This window comes from Myodes glareolus, chromosome 24 (genome assembly GCF_982192425.1).
Source record: "Myodes glareolus chromosome 24, mMyoGla1.1, whole genome shotgun sequence".
In the NCBI taxonomy this organism is placed as follows: domain Eukaryota; kingdom Metazoa; phylum Chordata; class Mammalia; order Rodentia; family Cricetidae; genus Myodes; species Myodes glareolus.
In genome coordinates this window covers 12206635-12233641 of record NC_142049.1, presented here as the reverse complement: position 1 = coordinate 12233641, position 27007 = coordinate 12206635, and the positions used below count along the sequence as shown (strand labels likewise).

At 45.6% G+C, this 27007-nt stretch overlaps 1 protein-coding gene across 1 annotated transcript; it reads right to left on the bottom strand.

Moving 5' to 3' along the window:
* Nucleotides 1-49: 49 nt before the first annotated feature.
* Nucleotides 50-9272, bottom strand: Fzd4 (frizzled class receptor 4). Its single transcript, XM_048435241.3, has 2 exons — nucleotides 8698-9272; nucleotides 50-6634 (listed from the first exon to the last, which is right to left on the bottom strand). Exons 1-2 carry the CDS (start codon nucleotides 8980-8982, stop codon nucleotides 5306-5308), a joined length of 1614 nt encoding a protein of 537 aa, XP_048291198.2. The 5' UTR covers nucleotides 8983-9272; the 3' UTR covers nucleotides 50-5305.
* Between the last annotated feature and the right edge of the window lie 17735 nt (nucleotides 9273-27007).

Genomic DNA, 27007 nt, shown 5'->3' with positions numbered 1-27007 from the left:
CTTCCCAGGACTATCACAGATCTTCAAAACCCACCAAAGCACACGCCAGTTAATAAACAAAATTTTATTTTCCTTTGATACAAAAATTAAATAGCAAGTTTTTTTTTTAATACAGTGATAAATTAGAGATTTACAGTACAGACATTAATGCAGACACACTTTTGTACATCCTTACAAGGAGGGTCTATTTCCTTTGAGATTCAGCAATTTATTCAGGGCAGGTAGAGCAGGGTTGGCCTGGTACCTCGATATCAAGCATTTGAATGGCCCCAGGTTGTCTCCAGGTTTCTGGAGCTGTTAAGAGGCATGAGGATCCAAGAAAACGCCAGAGAGCAACTAGCCAGACTGCGGCACAGAAGAGCTCTAGCTGTATTTTATCTTTCTGAAGAGTAGGATTGTCAATTAGTTCATATTTCTTATGAAGAGCTCAAGGGGCCTTCATCCTTGGGCCTTCTAAAGCCTCACACCAACTGTGAGGTAGAAGAAACTCAGAACCACCCAGAAGCCCACTAGGAAAGCTCTAGAAGGCAACTTAGCTCTCCCTATGCCCACAGTCAAGTCAGGCCCTTAGCCTATTAAACGTTCAGGGTTTTGAAATGTGCACAACCTGGGAAGGAGGACGTTTTTTAGAGGGTGCAGAGCTGCCCTTAACCCCTTTCTGAAGCCTTCTGGGATAACATTAGTGGTCATTAGCCGAACATTCCAGGAAAGCAGGAAGGCACAGAGCCTCAGAGGATGTGGCTCACAGGGGATTCCGAAAAGACTCTACCAACTGCCTGGGCGAATACGAGGAATTGGCTGCTGCAAAGAGGGGAATTAAGGCAAGTAAGAAACAGAAATTAGTAAGCACCAGGGCAAATGTGCTTACCAGGTGAAGCTTACCAGGTGGGGTGGGGCTGGGGGTTGGGAGCTGGGGGCATGGCAAGGGACAGGAACAGAGAGCTCTATCCAGGCACCAGTGGAGCAGACTAGGTTACTTGGGACTTCAGTATGTGATCCTTTGTAGGAGCAAAATGCTCTCTCGGGAGTTTCGAGGTCTTTGACCTAGGCATGAAGGGAAGATGATAACGGGTCCTTTGTCAGACATACTGCGAACCCAGACAGGGACTCTGACGTCAACTACAACAAAAGAAAAAAGCGCATGGGCCAAGTCTGGGGACTCGTCATGACTGGCAGCAATGGCAACTCTCCCCGATGCCCTCCGTCACAGGATGGAATTCACACATTAAGCAGTTCCTGCGGGAGTCTGTGTTCCTAGTTGCCTTTCCTAACCGAAAAGACTCTACCAACTGCCTGGGCGAATACGAGGAATTGGCTGCTGCAAAGAGGGGAATTAAGGCAAGTAAGAAACAGAAATTAGTAAGCACCAGGGCAAATGTGCTTACCAGGTGAAGCTTACCAGGTGGGGTGGGGCTGGGGGTTGGGAGCTGGGGGCATGGCAAGGGACAGGAACAGAGAGCTCTATCCAGGCACCAGTGGAGCAGACTAGGTTACTTGGGACTTCAGTATGTGATCCTTTGTAGGAGCAAAATGCTCTCTCGGGAGTTTCGAGGTCTTTGACCTAGGCATGAAGGGAAGATGATAACGGGTCCTTTGTCAGACATACTGCGAACCCAGACAGGGACTCTGACGTCAACTACAACAAAAGAAAAAAGCGCATGGGCCAAGTCTGGGGACTCGTCATGACTGGCAGCAATGGCAACTCTCCCCGATGCCCTCCGTCACAGGATGGAATTCACACATTAAGCAGTTCCTGCGGGAGTCTGTGTTCCTAGTTGCCTTTCCTAACCGTTGCTAGGGGCGCCTTAGCAGACGTGTCACACTGGTGAAACCTCTTTCAGCTGCGCCTGCTCTTTCAGGACGGAGGATGCCAAGTCCATCTTGTTGTCCCAGGACCCAACTTTGCACTCACTCCCGAAGACACTTAATTCTGTGAGCAAAGGGTTGCAGATGTCAGACAGGGCCAGACAGTTCAGGATCTGATAAGGGAATGTCTCTGGTTCCGGGTTTAGGGAGTACAAGTGATTGAGTGATGGAAAGGAGAAAGCAAGGGGCCATCTCAGGAAAACAGTGTCACCTTTCCCTTGTTTCAGGCCTCTGGGCCCTGTGCCAGTTCAGAAGCCATCTCAGCAACCAGGAAATGGGTCACCACAAAGGAAGAAAGATATGATCAGCCGAGTAGTTCAACCAGGCGGTTCTGGCCACTTCTACGCTACACAAGCAGTCCTCTGCCCTAAGGTTTGACTTTTATGACGCAAGGCAAAAGAGTTTATGAAAGAAAAGGCTGGGCAAAGGTGCCCTTAGCTATGCTTAAAAGAATATCTGGAAGCTTGCAGACTTTTCTTGAAAATTACAGTCACATGTACTCATTCTAGGGCTCAGAGAGAGGAAACAAACTCAACTTTCCCCTCAGCAAGCTGCTGTCCTCAAATATACCTACATTAAATCCCATGGAACACTAAGTCCTGACCCTTCCTTGCCCAAGGCCACAGTAGGTGCTGGCGCTCAGACCCTGGGGCCTACTCTGATTGTCCTGGGGAGCTTATACGGAGATTGGCATGAAGCAAAACTGACGTTGTTAATGTAGAAGGAATCTTAGAAAGGGTGGAGAAACCTAGGAAGAGGCGTGCGAGAGGGGCGTGCAGAAAAACACGATGATGAAGTGAAAAAGTGGCTTGAAGGGTGTTGGTAAGGGACTCCTCAACCACCAGATTCTTCTCCTGGAAACTGGGAACATTCTGAATCACCTGGAACATGAACGGGAAGGCCTAACAATGCCATGGCATTGCTGAGACTAAAGCAGTCTGGAGTGACAAGCCCCTCTGCTCGAGCAGAACTTCCCCTGGAAGGGCGGGTGACTGGGGGGGGGGCAGACAAACTGTCAAGACACTAGCTTCAGAATTCAGAATGCAGCTGGCTCGCTGTTGCCATGGTTGTTGTTGACACCTGCCCACGACCTATTTCTTGCCCCGTCCTTTGGAGGGGGTGCCGTCTTGGTCCCACCATCACTGAAGTATCGCAAAGAGAATGATACACAAAGCCTCCACGGCAAAGGCAGTCAGCCACGGCCTGGTCCTCCATCCCTTTCCTGGGCCAGAGTCACTGCACAAGTCCCAAGACACCACAGCGGAGCGTGAGTAAGGGCAGAATCTGCCCTTGGGTGCACACTCCAGGGCCCTGCACAGCTATGGGAACTGTCTGCAGGCAACATGGGGCGTGTCCGCTCCACATTTCCTAAGCAGCTCACTCAGGAGTTCAACTGGCCCTTCTAGGGGTCAGCTCTCATGCTTCTGGAGCCTGATGCCCTAGTTCAGCCTAGGCACTTAGATTGTAAAAATCATCAGGGGCCACCCAGAACCATGGAGGTTTCTATCTCACAAGCTCCAGCTCTTTTCTGAACACACTTTGGGCTTTACATGCATTTTGATCACAGACACCTTGCAAAATCAAAGGATGTGGAGGAGACAATGTCAAGTCATAGACAGAAAGTTCAAACCCGAAACAAGCAAGCAAACAAACAAACAAACAGAAGCCAAAAACAAACAAAAAATCCTCAATTTTTAAAACTCTCTATTTCCAGAATTTGATCACTTGTTTAAGATTTGGAGTCTGGGAAATGTCTCTCTGCGACATATGATTGGGAAAACACGAAGAGCTTCTTTTACTGAAAGGACAAAGCTTGAATCAACCAATAACTGCAGTTGCTGAAGCAGACAGGTATGAAACACGAGGAGAGCGACCTGTGACATGTACAACAGTTTGTCCCGGAGATCTGGTGATTAAAAGGCCTAAGGCAGGTTAAGAGAAAGGCCAGCTACAATTGTAAAGACACTGCAACTTTTGATAGGTTGCTAGCGGGTACCCCCTTGTGAGGGCCTTAAAGCATAAATTTTAAAAGCTTTGGATACCCCAGCAAAGGCAATTAAGACCCATGCTGTTGTTAGACCTTGCAGCTCATTTCATACGGTCTATACCATATCCCTTGCTAACCAATCCAGCTTCTGGCTGGCATTCTGGAGATTCATTAGGCACCATATAAATACTCCAGGCCACACTGCCTCTAATGAAATCTTATAAGGAGCCTTTGCCAATTACTAAGGAACAATTATGCACCAAGTATTTGGATCTGCTGTCCTTAGTTGCCTTTGCAAAGCTGAATAAGTCTCCATTGTGGTAAGAAGACCAAACTCCGATAACATTCTTATGCTACAGGGGAGAAAGGCACTATCGCACTACGAATGCAAGCTGACCACAGTTTTAAAGTCAACTGAGTATACTATGTCATGGTCCAAGAATGTGCTCTTAATTGTAATTGACACACACAAATTACACAGTTAATCTGTGTGAATGCAAAGTTGCCAAGAAATTTAACATTTCAGTTCTTCCAGACTGGCGTCTGCCTAGATGCAATCACACGAACTAAAATATTTCAAGTCCCAATTGCTTCGCATTACTTAATGCAATGGGTCTCTGGGGTCGGAAAGGGAAGTCAACTTAGTAAATCTTGTTTTCTTCTGAGTTAAGTGATCGTCAGAAAGTGAATTGCCTTTCCTTCCCCCCTCATTAGGCATGATGCAGTGCAAAAAAAATTCCTATAAAAAATAATTTTTTTGAGTCATTAGTGTAAAGTGAAGAAAAGAGGGAGGGGCTGCCTAGATAGGGATGCTGAAATTTAAGAGAGAGAGAGAAAAAAAAATCCATTGGATACCTTACGTGTGTTAGTACAGTACTTTTGTTTGTTCAAACAATTCTGTTTTACGACAAAGGCACTGAAGGATTTTGACACCACCTCTTGGGAGTGCGCTCCAGAGTTCCAAACAGCAGACCGTGTAGGCCACAAGATGTTTATGTTAGACCAGCCAAACTATCAAACCCTGCAACACGTCTCCCACCCCAGTGTTTCCAGTGTTTATAGATCACTTGGCTATCTGAAAGACCTAGTTACTATTTAAAATTTAAAAGAGTTTTTAAAAAATTAATCTTTCTCCCTGCGAGTTCTCAACTCACAGCTGAAATCCCACCCACTAGGGGCAAACAGGGGACTTAAGCGGGACCTCAGCGCTCCGAGCTGCGACCTGCTAAAGGGATCAACATTTTGACTTCTTCACAGCTTTGAAAGCCTCTCACTGGCTTCCCATTTTGAATCGTTCCATCGTCTGCAGCAGAACCATAGCTTTTATGAGGCTGGGTGTGGTCAGGGGTGCTGGGCCGACAGTGGGGGTGCTAAAGTGTTTCTAGTTCATTCAAACTGAAATTCACCGCGTAATTCCCTCCAACATGAGGAAAGCGTAGAAGCCAGCTAGTCTTAGACCACGGTCTCATTGCCTTTCCCTGGCTTCACCCAACTATTCCCCCTCTTCTCTCTCTTTACCTTCCCAGAATTCACCAATCGGTTAGAACATTTTTGCCATGTGTGAAGGGTTTTGGCAGACCAAATCCACATGCCTGAAGTGATGCCCACAAGCAAAGACATAAAAATTTTCAACATTTCAACAGCCATATTAGAGTCATCTGCAGAATACCGAAAGAGCGTCCAGTTAGAGATCTCATAGAAGTAACAGGCAATCACACAGGTGGCAGGAACCGTGTACAGGACGGAGAAAACCCCAATCTTGACCATTAACCTTTCCAACTTGTCGGTCTTTGTCCCATCTTTTTGAAGATTTGACCGAATTTTGAATAAGGCCACCAAACCCGCTGCAATGAACAGAGTTCCTATCACCAAATAAGTAAAGAGCGGAGCCACCACAAAGCCAGTGAGGGCATCTAGGTTTTGGTTCCCAACATAGCACAGGCCAGTCAGTTCATCGGCATCCACTAGTCTCATAATCAAGATGACAATGGTTTTCACCGCAGGGATCGCCCAGGCTGCAATGTGGAAATAAGAACTGTGCATTTCAATGGCTTCGTGACCCCACTTGAGTCCTGCTGCCAAAAACCAAGTGAGTGTCAGAATAACCCACCAAATGGAACTGGCCATTCCAAAAAAGTACATCAGCAAGAAAATTATTGCACATCCTGTGTTCTTAAGGCCTTCTTGGATGAGAACAGGTTCTGCCGCCTCTTCAAAATCACAGGATATCCTTTCCCGGCCTACAGTCAGCCGAACAATATAAGCAATGCTATAAATATTATAGCACATACTGAGAAATATTATGGGGCGCTCAGGGTAAGAAAACCTGGACGAATCGATCAGGAAGGTCAGCACAGTGAAGGTGGTAGAGATGAAACAGAGGCTAGCCCACACCGCCATCCAAATATCCGTGAACTCCTTGGCCGAGCGGCTGTACAGGCCAGCATCGTAGCCACACTTGAGAACACAGGCCAGGCTCCTTTTCACCCAGATGTACTGATCGGAATTGGTTCCCACAGAGTGGCACTCTTCTCCCGGCTGGATGGGGGTTTTGTGAGGTAAGGGCACCTCTTCATCGCCGGGTCCTTCCATGCACATGTGGTTGTGGTCATTCTGGGGTGGGAACTTGCTGCAGTTCAGGCTATCCGGCCAGGCAAAACCAAATTCTTTCAGGACTGGTTCGCATCGCCTCTTGACGGAGAGACACATGCCACCGCACGGGCCAATGGGGATGTTGATCTTCTCCGTGCACATTGGCACATAAACCGAACAAAGGAAGAACTGGGAAAGTAATGACACGAACAAAGAAAACAATGAGTGTGTGTGTGTGTGTGTGGGGGGGGGGTGACCAAAAGCACAAGGCTGAACGACTACTTCCAGGCAATATCTAAGCCAGCCTACTGGGAATATGTCTGTTTACTCTGACCTGAAACACCGGTGCCTAATAATCCATCACTTTTACAGTTTCCTTAGTTGGGTTCTAGCAATCCTTTTCAGAGGAACACAGACGAATTTAGGTAAGTAAGAAATGTATGAAGCATCGCACAATCATTTTCACATAAACCTTATGAAAATAAACTTTTGAAAACTGACTTCCAATATCCCTCTCCTTCGAGCTACCATTTGAAAGAGCTAAAGAGTCTATTAAGGTGACTTGGTCACTTAGGTGATGGGCGCTTGACCTTTATCTTCATTTCTCTGTCACCTTAAAAATTAATGTAACTCCCATCACCATTCTAGTGGTTCCTAATTTCCATTTTAATTTTCAAAAGTCAATCCCATATTTAAACAGAAAATGTACTAATTTGAGACTCTGTTAGACTCAAGGAGGAGCTATGAGTTGGGGGGAGGGGTCTCTGGTCTCCAGGGATTCGTTCGGCTAACATTTCCGCAATGAATAACAATGAAGCACAATAGGAAGATGTAAATGCTAAGCCCCTGAGATTGCAATACCAGCAGGCGGGAGTCCAGTTGCTGTCCTCAATTCCTCCAGCACTGATAAACAGTCTCCTTGGCTCCTTACAGATGTTGTCTATGAAGTCTAGAGTTACAAGTAACTATTTTCCAGCATGTAAAGGGATCCAGTCTTGTCTTTCAAAACAGCTTGGCTGCTTCCCCAGGATACATGTAATTAAAAATATATATCCCTGCGAAAACTGTTTCTCCAACAAAATTGCCACTGATGTCAGCTATGCCCTGTTTCCAAACTCAGAGGAGAGGGTTATTTTTTAAGCTTTTATAACCCAGTTTTGAAGTTCTGAAACTTCCACAGGGATATTTCACCAGCGACAGGTTTAACCCCACCATCTTCCTCAACCACAATCCAGCTTTTAAAGTGACCTATGTAAAAACACGAGCTGGGAAGTAAACTGTCTCCTTATCTCTCTACAGCCAGAATTACAAAGTTCTTGAGGTTTCAGTCTGAACAGCTCTAACCTCTATTTTTTTTTTTATCAGCTGCCCTCTTTTCTAGTTTTATTAAAGTCACTTGGCCTCATCAACCAAAATATGAGCAGTGTTAAGTTTTAAAAACTTCATTTCAATCCACCTCCCCATTGAGCTGACTGTGTATGCGAAAATACAATTACACTGTATATGCAAATTACTTTTCACTTACTGTTGTAGGAAGGATTTCTGTATCATTACACATACGTAAGTTTGAACATTTTAATGACTGCCCCCCCCACAAGGGTGGGGAGAAAAACTTCTTTAGAAAGGCAAACTCTCCACCTGGAGCTTTTTCAGTTCCTCCCAACACTAAGCCTGCCTCCAACCCTAAGGACAAGAAAGAACTCAAGCCTGCTCTTTCCTGTATGACCTCTAAACAGCGCTGGGAGATGGCGGGGGCACCCTGCAGAAAACAGGCGGCGATGTTTGATTTGGTAACCTACTCTCAAAAACACAGGGAGAAAGGAGGTCGATGAGTGACCTGGAAGGGCGAAGTTCTGTCTCCTTATCACTCCTTCCAAGTTTTAGGTGCAACTGGCTGCCCTGCCAGGACTCGCCCACTAAGCAGCGGCTGCCGGAATCTTTGGCAAAGATAACCCTCAGCTCCGCTGGGGTTAGGGGCTTGGCCAGACATGGGCAGGGGAGAAAAACGGAAGGGCGGGGTGTAAGAATGGGTTCTTTCGCGGGCCAGATGACTTACACAACGTTTTGGCTTCCAGTCTCCAAGAGGGACAGAAAAGTGGGGGGTGGGGTGCGGGCTGGAAATCACTTTTCCAGGAGTTGTACCCTCTAGTTAGGAAGGGAGCAGGGGGCTCGATCTGTCAGAGATTCCAAGGAAGGAGTTTGGGAGTCCCTGTCTGCCGGGTCCCTCCAGGGGTGGGGGTAGGGGCGCCCACCTGCAGCTGGCTGGAGCAGCCGTACTGGATGAGCGGCGTGAAAGTTGTCAGTTGCAGCTCGGCGTCCGTCTGCAGTTCGTGTCCCACCAGGTTGGGCATCTTGGTCACGTTGTAGCCGAGGTTCTGGCACATGGTGATGCGGATGGGGTCGCAGCGCCTCTCCTCCTCGTCCCCGAAGCCCAGTGCCGGTCGCAGGAGCAGGAGCAACTGCAGCAGCAGCAGCAGCCCCAGCCTGACGCCTCCAGGCGCCCCCGGGACGCTCGGCCCTGTGCCCCGCCAGGCCATGGCCAGAGCCGCGGGCAGCAGCGGCGGGGGCTGCTCCAGCAAACACCCCCAGTTTGCACGGGGGCGCCGGTGGCCGCGCAGCTTCCCAGCTCCGGATAGGGAGTCCGGTAAGGCGCCAAGGGCGACGAGGGGGCAGCGGCCGCCTCTCCAGGAGCTGTACGAGAATGTGAGGGGTATCAGACGTCCGGAGCCGGGGCAGAGGGACGGACTGCTAGGGTCATGGCTGCAGGCGGCGATCCCAGAACCCGGCGCCGGCCGAGTCCGGCTTTTTCGGCGAAGCCCGCCTGCACTCTATTCTGCACTGCTCTCACCGCCCCAGCGCTCCGCGGCGCTGGAGGTTCGCAGGGCAGGGGCGGGGCGGGGCGGGACGGACAACGTGATTGTCCAATAAGAGGCAGCGTTGGGCAGAGGGGGCGGGAAGGGGCGGAGTGTCTCTCCCGCTGTAAGGGTCAGGCCCCGGCCGGCAGCCTGATCCTCCCCTCCCTGACTCGCTCCGGAGCCGCCCCGCCCCGCTTGGCTTCCAGGCGCTCGGCGTCCTCCCACCCGGATCCATTGCACGCTGCAGCCAGGCGTCGATAGGAGCCCCGTGGCTCCTGCCCAGCCAACGTGCCCTCCTCTCTCAGGTGAGAAGTGCTCCCACATCCATGTCTCGTTCATGTCCGGCCCCTTCCAGATGTCCACTCCAGTCCCTTGGCCACCTCTATATCACCAGAATAATGAACACAAAGAATACGGCTTTTAGGATTTACACAGACGGTGACTTTAAATCCTCGCTGTGTGACCTTGAGCAAATTGCCCAACCTCTCAGCGTCAGGTTCCTCACCCGTGAAGTGACTTGGGAGGATTAGCGATAAAGCCTGAAATGCTTGGAGCTGGTGCCTGGTACAGCGCGAGTTCGCAGCAATTTTCACCCCCCAGTCAGCGGGGCTGGCGCCCGGCCCCCCGACCCCGCCCCGCGCTCGGCGCGACCTGCGCCCGAGAGCAGTCAGTCTCCAGCCCCGGTGGGGGAGGCGCCCCGGAGCAGCCGAGCAGCCGACGGGCTCGCGCTCCGATTTCCTCACCGTACGAAATGAAATTCCACAGGGGGATTCGAAAGGAAATGAGGCCGGGACGCTCCGTGCTTCTCGGCCCGCCGCCCTTCCTGTTTCGGGGACACAGTTTCTAAATAAGGTTGGGAGGGTGAGAGCGCGGGAGGGAAAAGGCTTGACCTGTGCACCCGAGGCGAGGAAGGCGCACCAGCCACAGGGACGCCCCCTCCCAGACCTGGGACACCCTTCCTCTGCATCCTGTACTCCTTTCGTCCCCATTCTCGCACTGCATGGAGCTCTAGGGTTCGGCAGACCTTTCCACTTGGGTTCCAATCCAGCTTCTCTCTTTTTCACCCACAAAGGGCTTTGTGTTGGTTCACCCTCTTTCTGCTTCCCTTTCGGCCAGTGGTATGCTCAGCAGGTGATTTCCTAAACCTTTTGCTTGTTAGTTGATTGGTCAAACTAATAGGAGCCCCAAACTCCTATTTGGCAGGCCAACTTGTGAGTGAAGTCTATGTTCTCCTGTCTTCTAGTGGTTCTCAGCACACGAGGTAATGCCCGCAATGTAAATCATCTAGCACGGTGGCCCTTGAATAATACAGAGTAACTCAGATATCTTTTGTGGTTGTTGTTAACCGGGACAGTTCCTGAAAGGCAGGTTATGGCTTCCCCCGCTTGACATTCTCGTTTTAAATACACCTCCGTCAGCCCAGGTTTGAGGATACGGGTAATCAGTAAACAGAATCCCACACACTTCTTCCCATCTGTTTGCCTAAGCACTTGCCAGTGTTTTTCCTGGAACTGTCTGTGACTTCCCAGTTCAGCCGATCCTCTGGCACACAGCTGAGGTAAGGTATAAACTGGAAGGATACATGCATTCATATTTTATATTTTTAGTGTTCTTATGTTGGCTGGACCTGTTTGAGGGATAAGGATGGAATCAACTGGTTTGGGCATTTGGCTCTGTGTCTGGAAATGTCCTGGACATCAAAGCTGAATCTTCTCAAACCATTGTCATAACCTCCTGGCAAAGGGGATTTATTGACCCCTTAAGTAGACTGGGAAACTGAGTCTGGAACCAAAGTAATAATTAGGAACGATAGGGCTAACCAAATCAGGGCCCAGCCTTTTAAAGATGGAGGGCAAGATTACTCTCCAGGAGTTCAGGACCGGGCTGAGTCCTCTGTATGCTGGTGTCAAAGGCCACAAGCTTACGCGGATGCATACATGATAAGGTGAACACAGCAGTGGCCTCTTCACTATTTGAGAGAAGCAAATCAGATGAATAGATGAAATGAATCCACAGTCCCTATCCTCTAGGATCACATACAAGACAAGCAGAGCAGACTCAGTATGGTACGCACACTGAAAATTGTGATCAAATTGGAGGTAGAGTTAGCTGAGTCGGGAGAAGGTACTCGAAGAGATAACCCGCAAGACCGTGAGCTGCTTCACAAAGTGAGCTTGGTGTACGACTGGTACTTCTCCTAGAGCAGGGTGCGTGTGTGGTTTTTGAAACAGTGAGAATCCTAAAGTCAAGGAGGAGGAGGAATCTGTCACTCAGAGAGCATCTGGCACATAGATGGGACATCATTTGTGTTGGCTGAGGGGGTGCTATAATCAAATCAGTAACAGATTTCATAAAAAAACCTTATTCTGCACCAGTGTTCATTATACTCTCAATTGTATTTAATGCTCATAACCCCTCGAGAAAGCATGTTTAGAGAGGTCAAAGAATCTGCCCAAGGTGCCTCACTGTGTAGTAGTGGAGGGCTCAGGCCCATTCACGGTAGGCTAATCTTTATGTCCATGTTTCTACTCTCAGAGGAAACTGCTCAATTCTCAGCCTTATCTCGCATTAAGCCTTTTCTCTCGGGAAGTCCTGACCTTTTCTATGCCCGGAACCCTTCCTCAAGCCAGTTTGAAGCATCTTGTCTCCGGTTAGAACTCGTGAAGAAGCCCTTTCCCCGTCAGAGACTTTTCCTGTCAACAGCTTTTCTTCCTAGCCAGTTTATTACTCATCACAGGTATTTTCCAAAAAAGAAAGCCAGGGGAATCACATTTCAGTCTGAATGTGGAGAGAAAACAAAGGCCAGGACTTCAGGCTAAGTCTGAGTGGCCCCTTGGCCTCCCTTTGGTGGAGGTGTTCACACGGTCCACAACTGCCCCTGGTACCAAATACAGCATGCTTGTCTTTGTTACAGAGACTGCTTCTTGGATGGATCCAGGCGGAGGAATGTCAGGCAACGACAGGCACAGTGTATCTGAGAGGAAAAGATAGAGACGCACGAATGAACGTTCATGACATACAGGTCACCAGCCCCCTAGTGACTTTGTCCCAAGGGCTGGGCAATTTCCTTGGTTCAGTCTTCTAGTTTTTAGGATGCAAACCCTTTGGAGCTGCCACAAACGTGACTTCTGCAGGTGGCTGGGCAGTTGGAGAGCTCTGCGTTTGTATCTGTTGAGAGGCTGGGACCCGGTGAACTTCTGGAATGTGTTAAGTTTGCAGTGGGACATTTCTCCTATATTTGTGTCCTGGTGCCCGAATTAGAGGTTGCATCTGAAGGGCAGCAGTTAGGTTAAAATCCACCACCTAAGGGGCTGGGCGGGGGTGGGGGGGGGGGTAAACATGCTTTCCCTCCGAAGGAAAACCTCTTATTTGTAGTTCTTTGCTAACCCAATTAAATGTTGAAGTGGTCACCCCAGAGCCTGCTTTTTATTTCCTGAGAAACAATCCAAACTAATCCATATTCAGTAGCTTCTAAGAAAAGTCTTATTTCAACCACTCAAGAAGAAACCAGCTTCTTTGAATCTAGACAGAACGCTTAGGAATCACAAGGAGCCGTCTTGATAGAAAATGCAAGAGCGCGATTCATTATTACTCTGATTGGTTTGGGAGGGGGAAGTTCCCCGGGATTAATAACCGGACCTATTGGGAACTTACCGTGGAGCCTCAGTACCACAGGGAGACACCAAGCCACATCCTATCGACCGACAAGTATCTTGGGCACTATGACTACAGTCAAACTAGGTATAAAGCAGAAGCATGTCTGCCGTGTCAGGTAGGAGAGAACAGTAATCTCACTCCAAGCGAAGCAATTGGAGTCCCAAGAGACTGAGCAGCAGCTATTAAATGGCAGAGTCAAAGTCCCTTCTTAGTCCATTGTGCTACTGGTCTGCCCGGAGCTCTTGTCAGAGAACCAACTCCTGTCTCATCAACCATGTTTTCGACAAGTGTGAGAAGAAAGATTGGGCATTGTTATTTATCAGTGCTGATGATACGTTATACAGATAAGCAGCCAAGAATGTCTATGGGAGGCTAAAATGAATGAAAATGCTCTGTATGCCCCCACAGGCTCATCTCATGTAGGAGTCAAATTCATGGTATTAGCTCATATTTAGTGACGGGTTGCTGTCATCTGAGCTGGGTACATAGATAAAGTATGCAGACATATGTAAGTACACATACAGTACAAGGTCCTTACCTTTAAGGAGTTTACAGCTCACAATAACATGAGATAAAAGAGAAACATATTTCTTTCTTTTCTTTTCTTTTCTTTTTTTTTTCTTTTTGGAGACAGATTTCTCTGTGTAGCTCTGCATGTCATGGAACTCGCTCTGTATATCAGGCTAGCCTCAAACACATAGAGATGCACCTGGCTCTGCCTCCCGGTGGTGGGATCAAGGGCACGCACCACTGCTGCCCAGCTAGAGAAACACATTGCTTTATGGTTAGTGTTTTCTCATCACCTCCCTTAGCTCCATTCACGTCCATTGTCATACACAGAATTCTGTATTATAAGCTTAAAGGTCGTTTACTTGGTTTCCTTCACTAACCTTTACGGTCAGAGTCATGTTCTCCACTGTGCGCATGAACACTAGGGAAAACATTGCCTGATCCATAGAAGGAACTTAATAACTTTTGACTATAAAAAAAACCCACCAAAATGCAATCAATTAGGTTCTGTACTTCCCGTAAGTCAACCATGATTCATAGTTAGTGTTCAACTCTTTTTTGAGTCAGATGTTTGACAATCATTTATCTTCCTTTTATATTTTACTGTGCCTGTTCTTAAACACCTTAAGATGTACCAGTGTTTGGGCTGGAATTAGGGTTTAATTTAGAGGCAGATGGGTTTCTTTACTTCATGCATCAAACCCAAATATTTCTTAATACTGTGCATTAGCCCTTTGACCCTGGTCCACTGAAATCATTGAGAGGTCCTGTATCCCAAGACAGAGCAAGGGTTTCAAACCAAGATGGTGTAAGTCAGGAGATGACTGCTTGGTAAAATTATATAAAAATTAGAACGTAAACTTGGCTTTGAGGAATGGGTAAGTTCCCAAGAGATGGAGGGGAGAAGGGAGGCAGCGAAATAGTCTCATGAGCAGCATTTCTTCTCCTTGATGGATTCAAATGAAACGAATAGGAATAAAAATACAGGCAGAGGGTTCACTAGCCAGTGTTGTACGAAAGTACTCATATGAAGACAGAGGGCTTCGTATCCTTTGTCAAGGAAAGAGCAGGGACTGCTATGCCCATGTACTGTGGAAGCATCGTTACTTTTTTTTTTTTTAACCGTTATCTGAATCTGGAAGCTAAGTGTGCTGACTTGATGTGCATGTGGATGCCAAGTTGAAGAAGAGTGGAGCTGAATACTCTGAACTGTGTCAGTTTAGCTGAACTGGAAGGTTCTTCTGTGCACGTGTGCATGTGTGTGTATGTGTGCGTGTATGCTGTGTGTGCGCATACACGTATGCATACACATGTACATACATTCATGTGTGTATGAAGGTCAGAGGTTGACATTTGTATCTTCCTCTATTGCCCTCGATCATTATCATCATCATCATCATTATCATCATTATTTGAGGTAGGGTCTCTCAGTGAACCTGGAGTCCACTGTTCAGGCCAGAGTAGCTGCAGAGAGGCCTGCAACTCTCTCTGTCTCAGTTCTCCCCCCAGGCCCTGCCAGTGCTGTGGGTACCAGGATCTGAACTTAAGTCCCCATGATTGTACAGCAAACACATTACCGACTAAGTTGTCTCTCCTACCCACAGACAGACTTGAACTGTCTTTCTGAGAATTTCCTTCCCTGGACCATCCCAGATTAATTATGACCACAATAGGAATTGGCACGAGATTGGAGGTGAAAAAGAAGCAATAGCTTGGAGTTCTGAAAGTTAGATATGAGTGCGGGACGCCATGACCATACAGACGCTGCTCCTCACTTGCCTCACCTGTTCCCATGCAATAGGAGCTGAGCCTGAAGTTCCTTCGGCTGCTGGTAAAATCCCTTCTTCCAGTCACTTGCTTGACCAGGGTTGGAAGTGGTTAAACAGTTTATCACTAGACGTTCAATTTTGCCCTGGATTTTACACCTCACACCCAGCTTCCAGCCTTTCTTCCTCATTGCCAGCCCTAGCCGGTCTTAGATGACTTCAGGAACTACATCAGGCATAGAGGCAACACCTCTCGTGGAGTATTCATAATAAACCCTTTATTCTTCCTCGCTCACATTGCCCCTGACTGGCCTATCTCGTAAAAAGATTCGTTGAGTGTTAGTACTGCAAAACTGCTCCTCAACCTGTAGGGAAGCTATAGAAGGCAAATAGGACATGCCCATGTGGCATACAAATGAGCTATTGGGCCAGTTTGCTAACTTGCGCCTTAGATCTTTGACCTAACTATGCATCACATTCTTCTTTGATGTGTGTATGGGGCCTGCAATCAGCCTACTGTATCAGATTCAATTATCTATAGCAAGCTTTTAATTGAGCCAGGCGCTTATATGCAAAGTAAGTATTTTACATATGTTGTCCTGTTTAATCCACACTATCCCCAGAATAGATATTAAATCTGACTGACTTCTCTCCAACTTTAGCACTCTGGGCTGTCCAGCCTCCTTCTCCAGCTCTGGTTTTACTGCTCACCAGTAATCCAGTCTGTGTACAAGAGGGAGCTTTTACATCAAACCCCACAGGCTGGGTTCCTTTTTGACTTAAAACTTCCGAGGTTTTTCTTCATCGCGTCTGGAATAAAATTTACCAGGCCAAAAAGACCAGTAGGAGCTCTCTCTTTTCGGTCACACTCGCTTCTGTTTTTTACCACGTTAAACCACTGTGTTCATCTCTCTTCCTAAAATGTTCTAAGCTAGTCCCCGGCTATCTTGTCTGCCTAGAATGTTCCATGCTGTCCTTCGCATAGGAGATGTCATTGCCTCTGAGAGGTCTTCCCTGCACACTCATGTCCCACTCTTCCCTTTGACCATTTACTCCTTAACCCTGTTTTACTTCCTTCAACATTGTTCCTTCCCCTTTTCTCAAGAAACTTGCCTGAGTTGCTACAGCAAATGGCAGAAGCAATATTCTTGCTCGGGTCCATTTGGCTCTATGGGTGGTGTTTTAGTCATCATAACTATCTTAAACCTATCTTCGCTTTCTTTTCCCCTACAGGTCCTTCTTTGCACTCAATACATATATCATAGGACTCTAGAATCGAATGGAACTTTTTATGATTAGCTATTACCTTGTAAAATCATTATAGTACAGGTAACTGTTTAACAACTACTTATTGAGGCTTCACGGTGTGTATTGCTATGGTAATTGAAGATCATTCACTTATAACATCCTAGGGATTTCCAGATACCTTGTTTTGTTTTTTCTTTTTTCCTCCTGGTTTTGCTTCAGTAGCCCTTAAGTTTTCAATTTCAAGAATTTGAACGAAGCTGGATCCAGTGGTACTTGCCTGTTACTGTAGTACTTCCTGAGGAGGCTGAGGTAGGAGGAGCGGGACTAAGGGAGGCCCTGCTTCAGAACAAACAAAAGTGACTGGATTGTAAATACCCCGTCTCGATTTTTCGCTGTGTAGCTAATTGTTTTTGATTTCCATTCTTCAAATTCTAAAAGCAGGAAAAGGAATGCCTTTTAAGAGAACATTTTTCAGGCATGTGTCAAGAAAAGACAGGAGCTGATAGTATCTGATAGCCAGAGACCTGCAATGATGTTTCCAGATTGGCTGCAGAGCCCTGTTTAGCAGATAAAGAAGCTGAAACCCCATAGAAATGACTCACGGAAGAACGGGGTTAGAACCGTGGGTGTGATTCAGGTGGCACGTCAGTCTGTCTTTCTGTGCCCCCTTTCTTCGGTAGATAGTACCCAGGGAGCTGGGTCCTAGACTGCCCCTCCTTGTCCCACACCCATTATCCCTCATTCACTCGCTGGGAACCAGTGCCCCACCCGCCTGCCTGCCTGCAGTGGCTAATCACTCTCCATCTGCCACCAGCTCTCTTTCCTCCTTATCGGAAGATTGTTTTTCAGAAAAGTGCCCTGTCGAATTTCTGCCTCTGTGACTCCGTTGAAGGCTTCATGTTGGGACAGGCTAATGAGACCTGAATTACAGCATCCATACCACATACATCCCAGATAGAGAAGTTGGGGGCTCAGAGGGTTTTAGAGTCATAGTTACCACAGAGGCCACAGACTCTCTTTTCACCAATTTTGCAGATAAACGGTTCGGAGAGAAAAGGGGGAGAATCAGTCAGCTGTTCACATTGGTACCGCTAGCTAGAGAGGATGAAGCCAGAGTCTAGGGCATCGGATTCACAGTGCAGGACTTCATTGTGCCGAAACCATAGCACTCAGAACATGGTGATATCATAACGCCGGGCTAGCCACAGCACCTTCCACCATGGAAATAAAGAAATTTTTACTTAGAATCAAAACCTGGGGCTGGAGAGATGACTCAGAAGTTAAGAGCACTGATTGTTCTTCCAGAGGTCCTGAGTTCAATTCCCAGCAACCACATGGTGGCTCACAACCATCTGTAATGAAATCTGGTGCCCTCTTCTGGCCTGCAGGCACACATGCAGGCAGAACACTGTAAACTAAATAAATAAATCTTAAAAAAAAAAACCTGCTGTAGTACCTTTCTCCAAGAAGAACAAAAGAAAACATAAAATGTCTTTTATTATTGTAAGAATTTTGTGATAATAAGAGATAAAAAATATGAAATTTCTTGCCATGGGGTTTAGAAAATGCTGTTAGCCCTTCCTGTCCAACTTCATACGACAATTGAAACTGTCTATGTTCATGGTGTACAACACAATCTTCTGGCTATGACCTGATATACATTGTCAAATTATAATTAAAATGAAGCTAATTAATAGATCCATCACCTCACACACTACCCCCTTTTTTATATGTATCAAAATGTTTAATAACTTACCTCAGCAGATTTCAAGTATATAAAAAGCCTACTAATTGTAGTCACCATGCCATACAGATCTCTATAGCTTATTCATCTGGCATGGCCAATATTTTACCCTTTTGACTAACACATCTCGTTTCCACAAACTCTGTGCCTTAGCAATGTTATCTTTCTGTGAGATCAAAGCTTTTAGGTCGCATGTGTGAGTACACACAGGACTTGTCTCTTTGTGTTTGACTTATTTCTCTAAGCACATTATCTTCCAAGTTCATAATACTATCTCAAGTGACAGGATTTCCTTGTACTTCTATGAAGTTGAGTAATATTCCATTATATTATATGTGTGTGGTGTTTTGTTCATACACTTGCCCACTGATGGATGCTGACTTTGTTTTAATACCTCCACTGTTGAGTGCAGTGTTCAGTGACTGTAGGGATATAGATATCTCTTTGTCATGCTGCTGTTAGAGATGTACACGTGCGCACACACATGCACACATGCACACACATCTCCAGTATATATACCCAATAGTTGGGTTACTGAGTCATATAATAGTTTTATTTTTGTTTGTTGAAAAACTTTCACACTACTCTGAACAATGTCTGTGCCAATTTAGATTCATACCAACTCTGTGAAAGAATTCCTTTTTCCTTATCCTCCAGCCCTTGTTATGTTTGCTTCTTTGATGACATTCATTCTGACAGATGTAAGATGGTATTTCATGGTGATCTTTACTTTCATTTTCTTGATGATACTGATATTCAACACTGTTTTCCCAAATACCTTTTGGCTACTTGTGAATCTTCTTTTGAGAAGTATCTTTGTTTGTTCTTTGCGTATTAAAACTAGGTTATTTCTTTGCTATTGAGCTGTTGAGTATCTCATCAATTTTGGATAATAACCTCTCATCAAATGTAGAGTTTGCAAATATCTTTTATAAATCACTTATTCCTTTTCTCAGTTGCTATGTTTATTCTTTTATATTATTTTATTTTATTATGTATTCTTCTTTCATACATTGCATCTTAACTACAGTTTCCCATCCCTCCTTTCCTTCCAGCCTCCCCCTCACCTCTTCTGTCCCCTAGATCCATTTTTCCTTCATTTTCCTTCAGAAAAGAGCAGGCCTCTCAGGTATATCCAATGAACATAGCACAACAAGTTAAAATAAAAATAGCCATAAACCCTCATATCAAGGCAGGGCAAGGCAACCAAGTAGGAGGAAAAGGATCCCAAGAGCAGGAAAAAGTCAGAGACACCTCCCACTCTCATGGTTAGGAGTTCCATAAGAACACCAAGCTACCCAATCATAAAATACATGCAGAAGACCTTGCTAGCTCAGACTCACACAGGCTAGTCTTTGCGAGTCTCTGGTTAGTTGATTTTGTGGGCTGTGTTCTTGTGTCCTTGACCTCTCTGACTCCTACAATCCTTCCCCCCCTTTTCTGCAGGGTTCCCCTTGTTCTGCTTAGTGTTTGGCTGTGGGTCTCTGCACCTGCTCCATAATAACTGAATGAAACATCTCTGATGATGATTGGGCTAGGCTTGATATCTAAGTATAGCAAAATATCATTAGGAATCATTTCACTGAAAAAAATCTTATTCTGATATGAAACTTTTTGTCTGGTTTTGCTTTTTCTGCCTGAAATTTTCTATTGACAGTTCTGTACATGCATATATTAAGATTTGGGTATTTTCACACACGCACATGCACACACACACTACTCTTTCTCATTCCTCTTCTCTCCCACTGAAACGCTCCTTTTTCCAATAATCTTTTGGTGTTTTTTTTTGTGTGTGTGTGCATGCACACATGTATGTGCACACACCTACCCAGTGAGCTTAATAAAGACTCCTGACATGAGCACAGTAGGGGTTATTTACTTAAGCATACTAATTTATCATAAACTACACCAGTGGGAAAAATAGCAACCTCTCTCATGATATTCTTTAACTACCTGTGGACCTAGTGAGGGAGGTACTTGTGAGCCCCCCTCCTCTGTGCATGAGAAGACGACGGCAAAGCAGTCTTGTGCAAGTAGCCACCATTTCAGCGAGTATGTGAGCATGATGGTCTTTTCATGTCCGGAGGACACTTTTGCAGCACACCTCTGTAACCTCTGGCTCTTGCTGCTTTTCTGTTCCCTTGTCCGTGATATTTTGCAGGTAGTGGTGATATAGAGTACCAGGCATGAACTCCCTCCCATAGAGTGGGCACCAAACCCAACTATAGAGTAGTTGGTTACTCCTATAATAGCCATGCCAATATTGTACTACGGGGTGTATCTTGCCGGCAAGTCATTAGTGTAGTTAGCATGGTCCCTAGATGGGTAAAACGGTCAGTAACTTTTCTTCTACAGAGCTTCTTTCAGCACCATGGAAGCTAGACAGCAGGGAGGAAGTTTTCAACCTGGATCCAGCTTGATTTCTTGATATCTTGCAACCCACGTGTGTGGGATCATCAGGAATGTGTCCTTAGGATCCTGCCCTGGTGGGCAACCCAGAGCTTTGTTCTTGTCTCTGTTATGAGGATCATATCCCAAACCCATTTCCAAGACCAGTGTCAAAGTAGTACTCCAGCGTTTAGTACTCCCAGGTCACACATTTAAATCTTTTAGGGTGTTTTTGTTTTTTAAATATGGTGTGAACTAAGATTTCATTTCACTGTTACTACATGTATGCTTATTTTCCCCAATGCAGTTTGTTGATGAAATTTGTAACTCAAAATTCTTCATCTTTAACTTTTGAAAAAAAAGATTATGCTTTCATGAAGTTCCGTTTCTATTTAATCTATAAATTTTTTTTGTTTTTTATTTTCTCCTAAAGTTCTCCTTTGGCACAAACCAAAAGGCTCAACTCCTCCACCAGAGGCAGAGATGTGAAAGCCTCAGCTCCTTCAATTCCAGGTTATTTTTCATTACCCCTAGGAGCATTAGATCTAATGCCAGCACGGATATACTATGTTGATACTAAATACATTTCTCAGAAACTCAGGCAGAGCGCCATTTGAAGAAGCATTTCGTAGCATTGTCCCATGCGAGATCACCACTGCTGCCCTTCAGCCGAGCCTTAGCTGCCTACGGAGAAGCATTACTTTGTTCTGCATTTTTGCCTCCCAAACACGTTGGGGGAAAACGTATCTCCAAAATCCTAAAGGTCATTTGTCTGTCATGACTTCCATCACTGTAGAAATACCCTTTCCATAGGATAATTCTGCTGTACGTCAAAACCCCAGATGGGGATTTTTGTGTTCAAGTGATTCTTGGGTGTTGTCAAGAAGAAGCAAGTGAGAAAAAAAAAAAAAAGATTAAAACCCAGAAAGGGACCAAACTAAAATTTGGCCCCAACTGATGTCTCACTTTAGACATAGAGTATGTTGAAGGATAAATTACATATAGAGTGACTCCCAGCCTAGGGTAAGGTGAGTTGGCCTTTTATACTCCTGATATTCAATCATTGACTCCTGGCTATAGAGATTAGGTGGTTTGTGTGAGTGGGTGTGCGCGTGCACCTGCACAAAACCTCCTGGCCAGGGTGGCTCCCATCTACTCAAGGTTTCTTCGCCAGGGACAATTCTCCAAAGAAAAGGATACTTGCCTATTGTATTAGAAATACAGTAGCTGAAAGGAACTGCCTGGCTTCACTGGTTAGTAGAATGATCTGAGCAAGGTATCAACAGCAATTCTGATACAAGACATAAAATCATTTAAGTTTGAATATTGATTCACTAATCTTACAGTTCCCAGAGACTGTGCCTCACTGAATATTCTTTTCCACTGTGTACACATATATACATACATGCATACACATGTCTGTATACACATAACAAAAAGAGTCTTGTGGCTTAAAGTGACCACGACTAAAGACGATGTCCAATCACAACACTCGATGTCTGTTCCTCCAGCTTCGTGAAAGAACAAACCTTAAATGTTACACCATGCCTTCGTTACATTTTACCTTCGTTTTAATGGCCCACGGGACTGCCATATAGTTCAGTCTTATAGACTGACCAATAGGTGGCACCAGGAACACCACACTTACTGTAGCTAATTTATGCATTAGCTTAATGTATTAATGCATTAGCACATGTATTTATGTGCTAAAACTTCAATCTCTTTCTCCATAGGTCTGCCATATTGAAAGGGAATTCATAACGTTTACTCCAACCCCAGACTTGGCAACTGATAGTTGAACTATTTTGCTATTTGAGTTCTTTTCATAGGATAATTTGAGTGATTTTTAAAAAGGGGGGGGGATGATAGGGCCCAAGAATTCAGAAAGAAACATCTACTCATTAGCAGCAGGAAGGAAAAACAGCTGGGAATCTGCACCCTTTACCTTCAAGGTCTCTTGAGTGTATAGATGCTGAAGATTATTAGGAAATATTTGAATAACAGGATAAAAAAGTCAAGGATCCTGCTTCCAAAACATGAACTTTATTCTCCACTAAAAACAGACTTGGAGGGCGACCAAGTCACCCAAGGATCACACTCGCCAGTATCTGACCGCAGAGTTCCACCCTGGGAAAGGTCTGTGAGTGTGCCGTTCCTCATTTTCAAATTTGTGTCTTTTGAAGTTTGCACTTTATTGTTGAAAAAGGGAAGTAAAGCAGAGGGGCACTGCCTCTTTCGGCTTGCTTTTTCTTTTTTTCAGAAATCCAGCTTCTAGCTCTTTCTGAGAACAGACTATTCCAGGGGATAGAATGCGTTAGTGGGGAAAGTGATGGTCTGAATTGGGATGCATTTCCTCAGAATTTATGAATACTCCTGTAATCATTATTTGACCTTCAAACCATATCAAGTGTCAGGATACTAAGTCCCAGAAAAGTCATCAAGTCAGGAACTCTGACCAAATCTAGTTTCTCCAACCAGAAGTCCAAGGCTAACCCTAGATGTTCAAACGGCTTATTCTACAAGCGTGGACCAGCCTTTCTGCCTCACCAGCCTTCAGTGCCATCCAGAGCTTCCAGGCAGGCACCTTCCTGCTGGAAATGTGCAGATTCTGAGCAGTACGTGTGGAGTGGAGTGTCTTGTGTACTGATTGGGACTAGAGGTGTGGCTTGGCACCGTAGTCAATAGGAAGGGAGGGTAAATCTCGCTTTGATAGCTGTCCAAGGTGGAAGGTGACGGGGCTGTTATACAATGTGTTAAACAGCCTGGTTCTTGTGTTGGGAGGGAAAAGCAAATACCAAGACCTGATTAGCCTTTCCTATACCTATCACCAGCTTATTAGACTGTGGACATTGTGCCTCTGGGAGCTTTCCTTTCCAAAGGAAACGATTCCAAGCTTTGGAATGTCTCTTTACGTGGCATAACCCCTTCAAGCATGCTGAGAATTCTTCTCACTCTCCTCTGCTGGGACTCTGCTGGTTCTGCTCTGCTCTGTTTTCCACCATGATTGCTTTCACTGCTATTGCTGCTATTAAAAGGGGGTCTTGTTATGTAGCCTAGGTTAGCATCATACACATCGTTCTCCTGCCTTTCCCTCCGAGTGCTGAAATTACAGGAATAGACTTGCTCTGCCCCTTTGACAGCAGGACTGATTGAAGAGGGGTTGTTTTCCTTTTGTTTAAAAGCTAGAAGCCACGCCTGGTGGCACAGGTCTGTAGTCCTAAATGCTAAGGCAGAAGGATACTGAATTCCAGTCCTTCCTGGGTTCCATAGCGAGTCTGAGGGCAACCTTAGCAACTTAGCATGACACTGTCTCAAAATTAAACTACAAAAATAAATATTAATTAAAAAGAACTGAAGATGTAGGTCCATGGTAGAGTGATGTGTAGTCTGTGTGGGGTCCTGATTCCATCCCTAGTACCAAAAGACAGAGGCAGTAAAACTGTTCAAGAACACACATAGAATAAATATGTACACACAACACACACACACACACACACACCCTCATAACATGAACAAGAAAAGTCAGGAAAGAAAAAGAAAGAACGGCAATCTTAACGGAGTCCTCAGAATGTGAAAGGACCCCCCCCACACACACACACCCATCTTATCTCCCATCATCTCTGAGACGGGAGCTGTGATGTGTAGTGGTTATGTGATCAGGAACTGCAGCCAGACAGACCTGGCTTCTCACCAAAGCCTTGGTACTGCCTCTGGTGTGATTCTGGATAAATCTATGTGACCTTCCTAGAAGCTTTGTTTCCTCCCTAGCAACCTGCATAAGGTCCTCAGTGTTACCCTAGAATAAGTGCTCAGTGAAGGTTATCAGACGTCACTACAATCACTCCAAAGAGCAGATCTTATCTACTTCGTACTGCTTGAAAAAGTCAATGTCTGAAGAGGTTAGGCAAAGTGAATTTCATGCTGGTGCTGATGTAACATTATGGGCTCCTGTTTCTTCTTTTCCCCAAGAACTCATTTTTATTCTGAGAGGCCATTCCCATTCCTCTCGCTTTCTATCCCATTGAACACATCGTGTAAAGGTCAAAGGAGAACTCTGGAGTCAGGTGATCTGGCCCGACTCTCCCCACGCTGTCTGTTAGCTGGGCCATTTCTGAGTTTCTTTAAGCATGTGCCTTAGTTTCTGCATCTGTCACGTGGTTGATAAGAATGTTTGGCACTTCGATTTTGAAAAAAGATTAAATACGTTAACACAAACAAAAGCTTACAGCATGGAGCAATAGAATGCAGGTGCTTAACCCGTGGAAATTATTCTTGCTCTACCTATCTCTCCCCACTCCCCCGCTGCAGGGCTGAGTGGATAGTTCAGGTCTGTCCAGTCGAGAGTGTCCTAAATTCTTGTTCACCATGTTTGGTCCAGGGCAAGATCATCACATTTTTCTTATAAAGAGCAGATGCCAATATTTCAGGCTTCCATGGCTGTGCCATCTCTCCAAACACCACTCAACACTGCCATTCTGCTTGAGAACTAACCATAGGCAGTCCATCAAGAAATGGGGATGCTGTATTCTAACAAAGCAGAAACTCGAATACTGAAATTTAAATGTCATCTGACTTTCAGGTGTTATTAAATATGACCCATCTTGGGTTTTTTTTTTCAATCCTTTACAAATGACCAAACTTTTGCAAGTCCATCTGCTATTGAAAAACAGGAGCTGGACTGAACTGGAATGGCAAGTCAGTGTTTTCTGACGTCTGGTCCGAGGGATGTACGTGTGATCCATGCAAGGCAACGTCCTGTTGGGAGAGAGTTTATGCCTCTTCCTTTTCAGCCATGATGGCTGCAGTCATCTTTGTTGACAGATGGAGCGATCTGGCCTGTGGCAGAGGAGAGTGAGAGCAAGAGTAAGAAGAATCATCTAGTAGAAGAACCATCTTCTAATAGAGCAAGAGAAACCTGGTCCTGCAGACTTTGCCTCGAGGTCAGTTCTGTCTATTCGTTCCATGTGCCCATGCCCCTCCTTCACCCACAATGGCTAAGTTAGGTTTTTGGTCTCTATGATTCAGTTTGAATACCTTGATATAACTTGTTTTCTTTGCTCTGACCACAATGATTTAAGAAAACTTGAAGGCTGGTGTGTACTTGGTACTTACCATGTGCCAGGCAAGTTAGCCCGTTCTTTCCTGTGTGATCTCTCACCACCTACGGTAACCTTCTGAAGTTGGCATTATTACCATAATTTGACCAAGAACATAGACATATTTGATGCCAATTGATTTTTTTTCTTAGATACCATATGTGATATTTTTTAAGAATGTAGAGTGGACATTTCAGGTTCCATTTCATGTCTCCCTCAGTCTCCAAGAAAGAATGCTGGAAGAGCAACCTTTGTCAGGGCACACTTAATCCCTCTTCTGGGAAAAAGGGCATGTCCTGATCAGGAATCCTCACTGTTCCCTTTGGCCCTTTTGGGCAGCGGGGAGTGGCAGTCTTGGAGTTTTTGCCCGGCTGCCCAGCGGAGAGTAGATGAGCAGCTGAGGCTGCTGATAAACAGTCTTGAGTTAATCCAGGCTGCAGCTTGTAGTTCTCTTGCAAGACCTGTGCAGGGTTTTCCTCCAGCAGTCTTGCCTCACGGCAGCAGGCTAGCTTGTGCTCACCACGCCTGACTCCTGGAGAGGCAGAGGACTTCAGCAGGTAGAATGGAGCTGTCCTGAGTAGATGCATCTTGAACTCTGGGGATAGAACAGGAAGGCTTGCATAAACAGGGCTTTTGTGACAGCAGATGAAAAAGAAGCCAGGGGAGATAATTAATCCCCGTCTCCATTAACAGTCCTCATCTTGAGCAGCAGTTCCTTGCGTTTTGGATAGAAGTCAAAGAGCTGCCAAATTAATACTTCGTATTGGACAACTTCTGTGTCTTGTTCCATTTCTTGCTGAAGTAGCTGTCATAGTTTATGTTAGGCACTTAACCTACATTATTTTTAATTGTGTCAGTAGTTCTGCTGAGTAGATATAAAGTGACAGTAACTAAAGAGATGAAGAAAGGTTAAAAAATAATGCAGACTGGGAGGGACATCTGCCTGTGTTTACACCACAGTGTGGCGAGGCTTTTATAGCACTCAGTTGCTTAGAACAGGTCAAGACACCAGAAATAGAAGTGGAGCTTAGGGGTACACCTCTTCCTACGTTCTCAGACTGTTTGAAGGGAGAGAACCGCATGACTTTGTGTTTGGTTGAGGTACTGTAAGCTCTTGGCTAATACCTCACCCAAAGCAAGAGATCAACACATTTGCCTTATTGTATGAATCAACGAGTTCACGTGTCTGCTTTCAACAAAACAGCAACGCTGACTTGATGCGCTGAGGTTCTTAGCTGAGGTCTTTCAGGCCATCTCACCACTTTTAAGATTAATTTTTATTTATATAATGTTTTTAT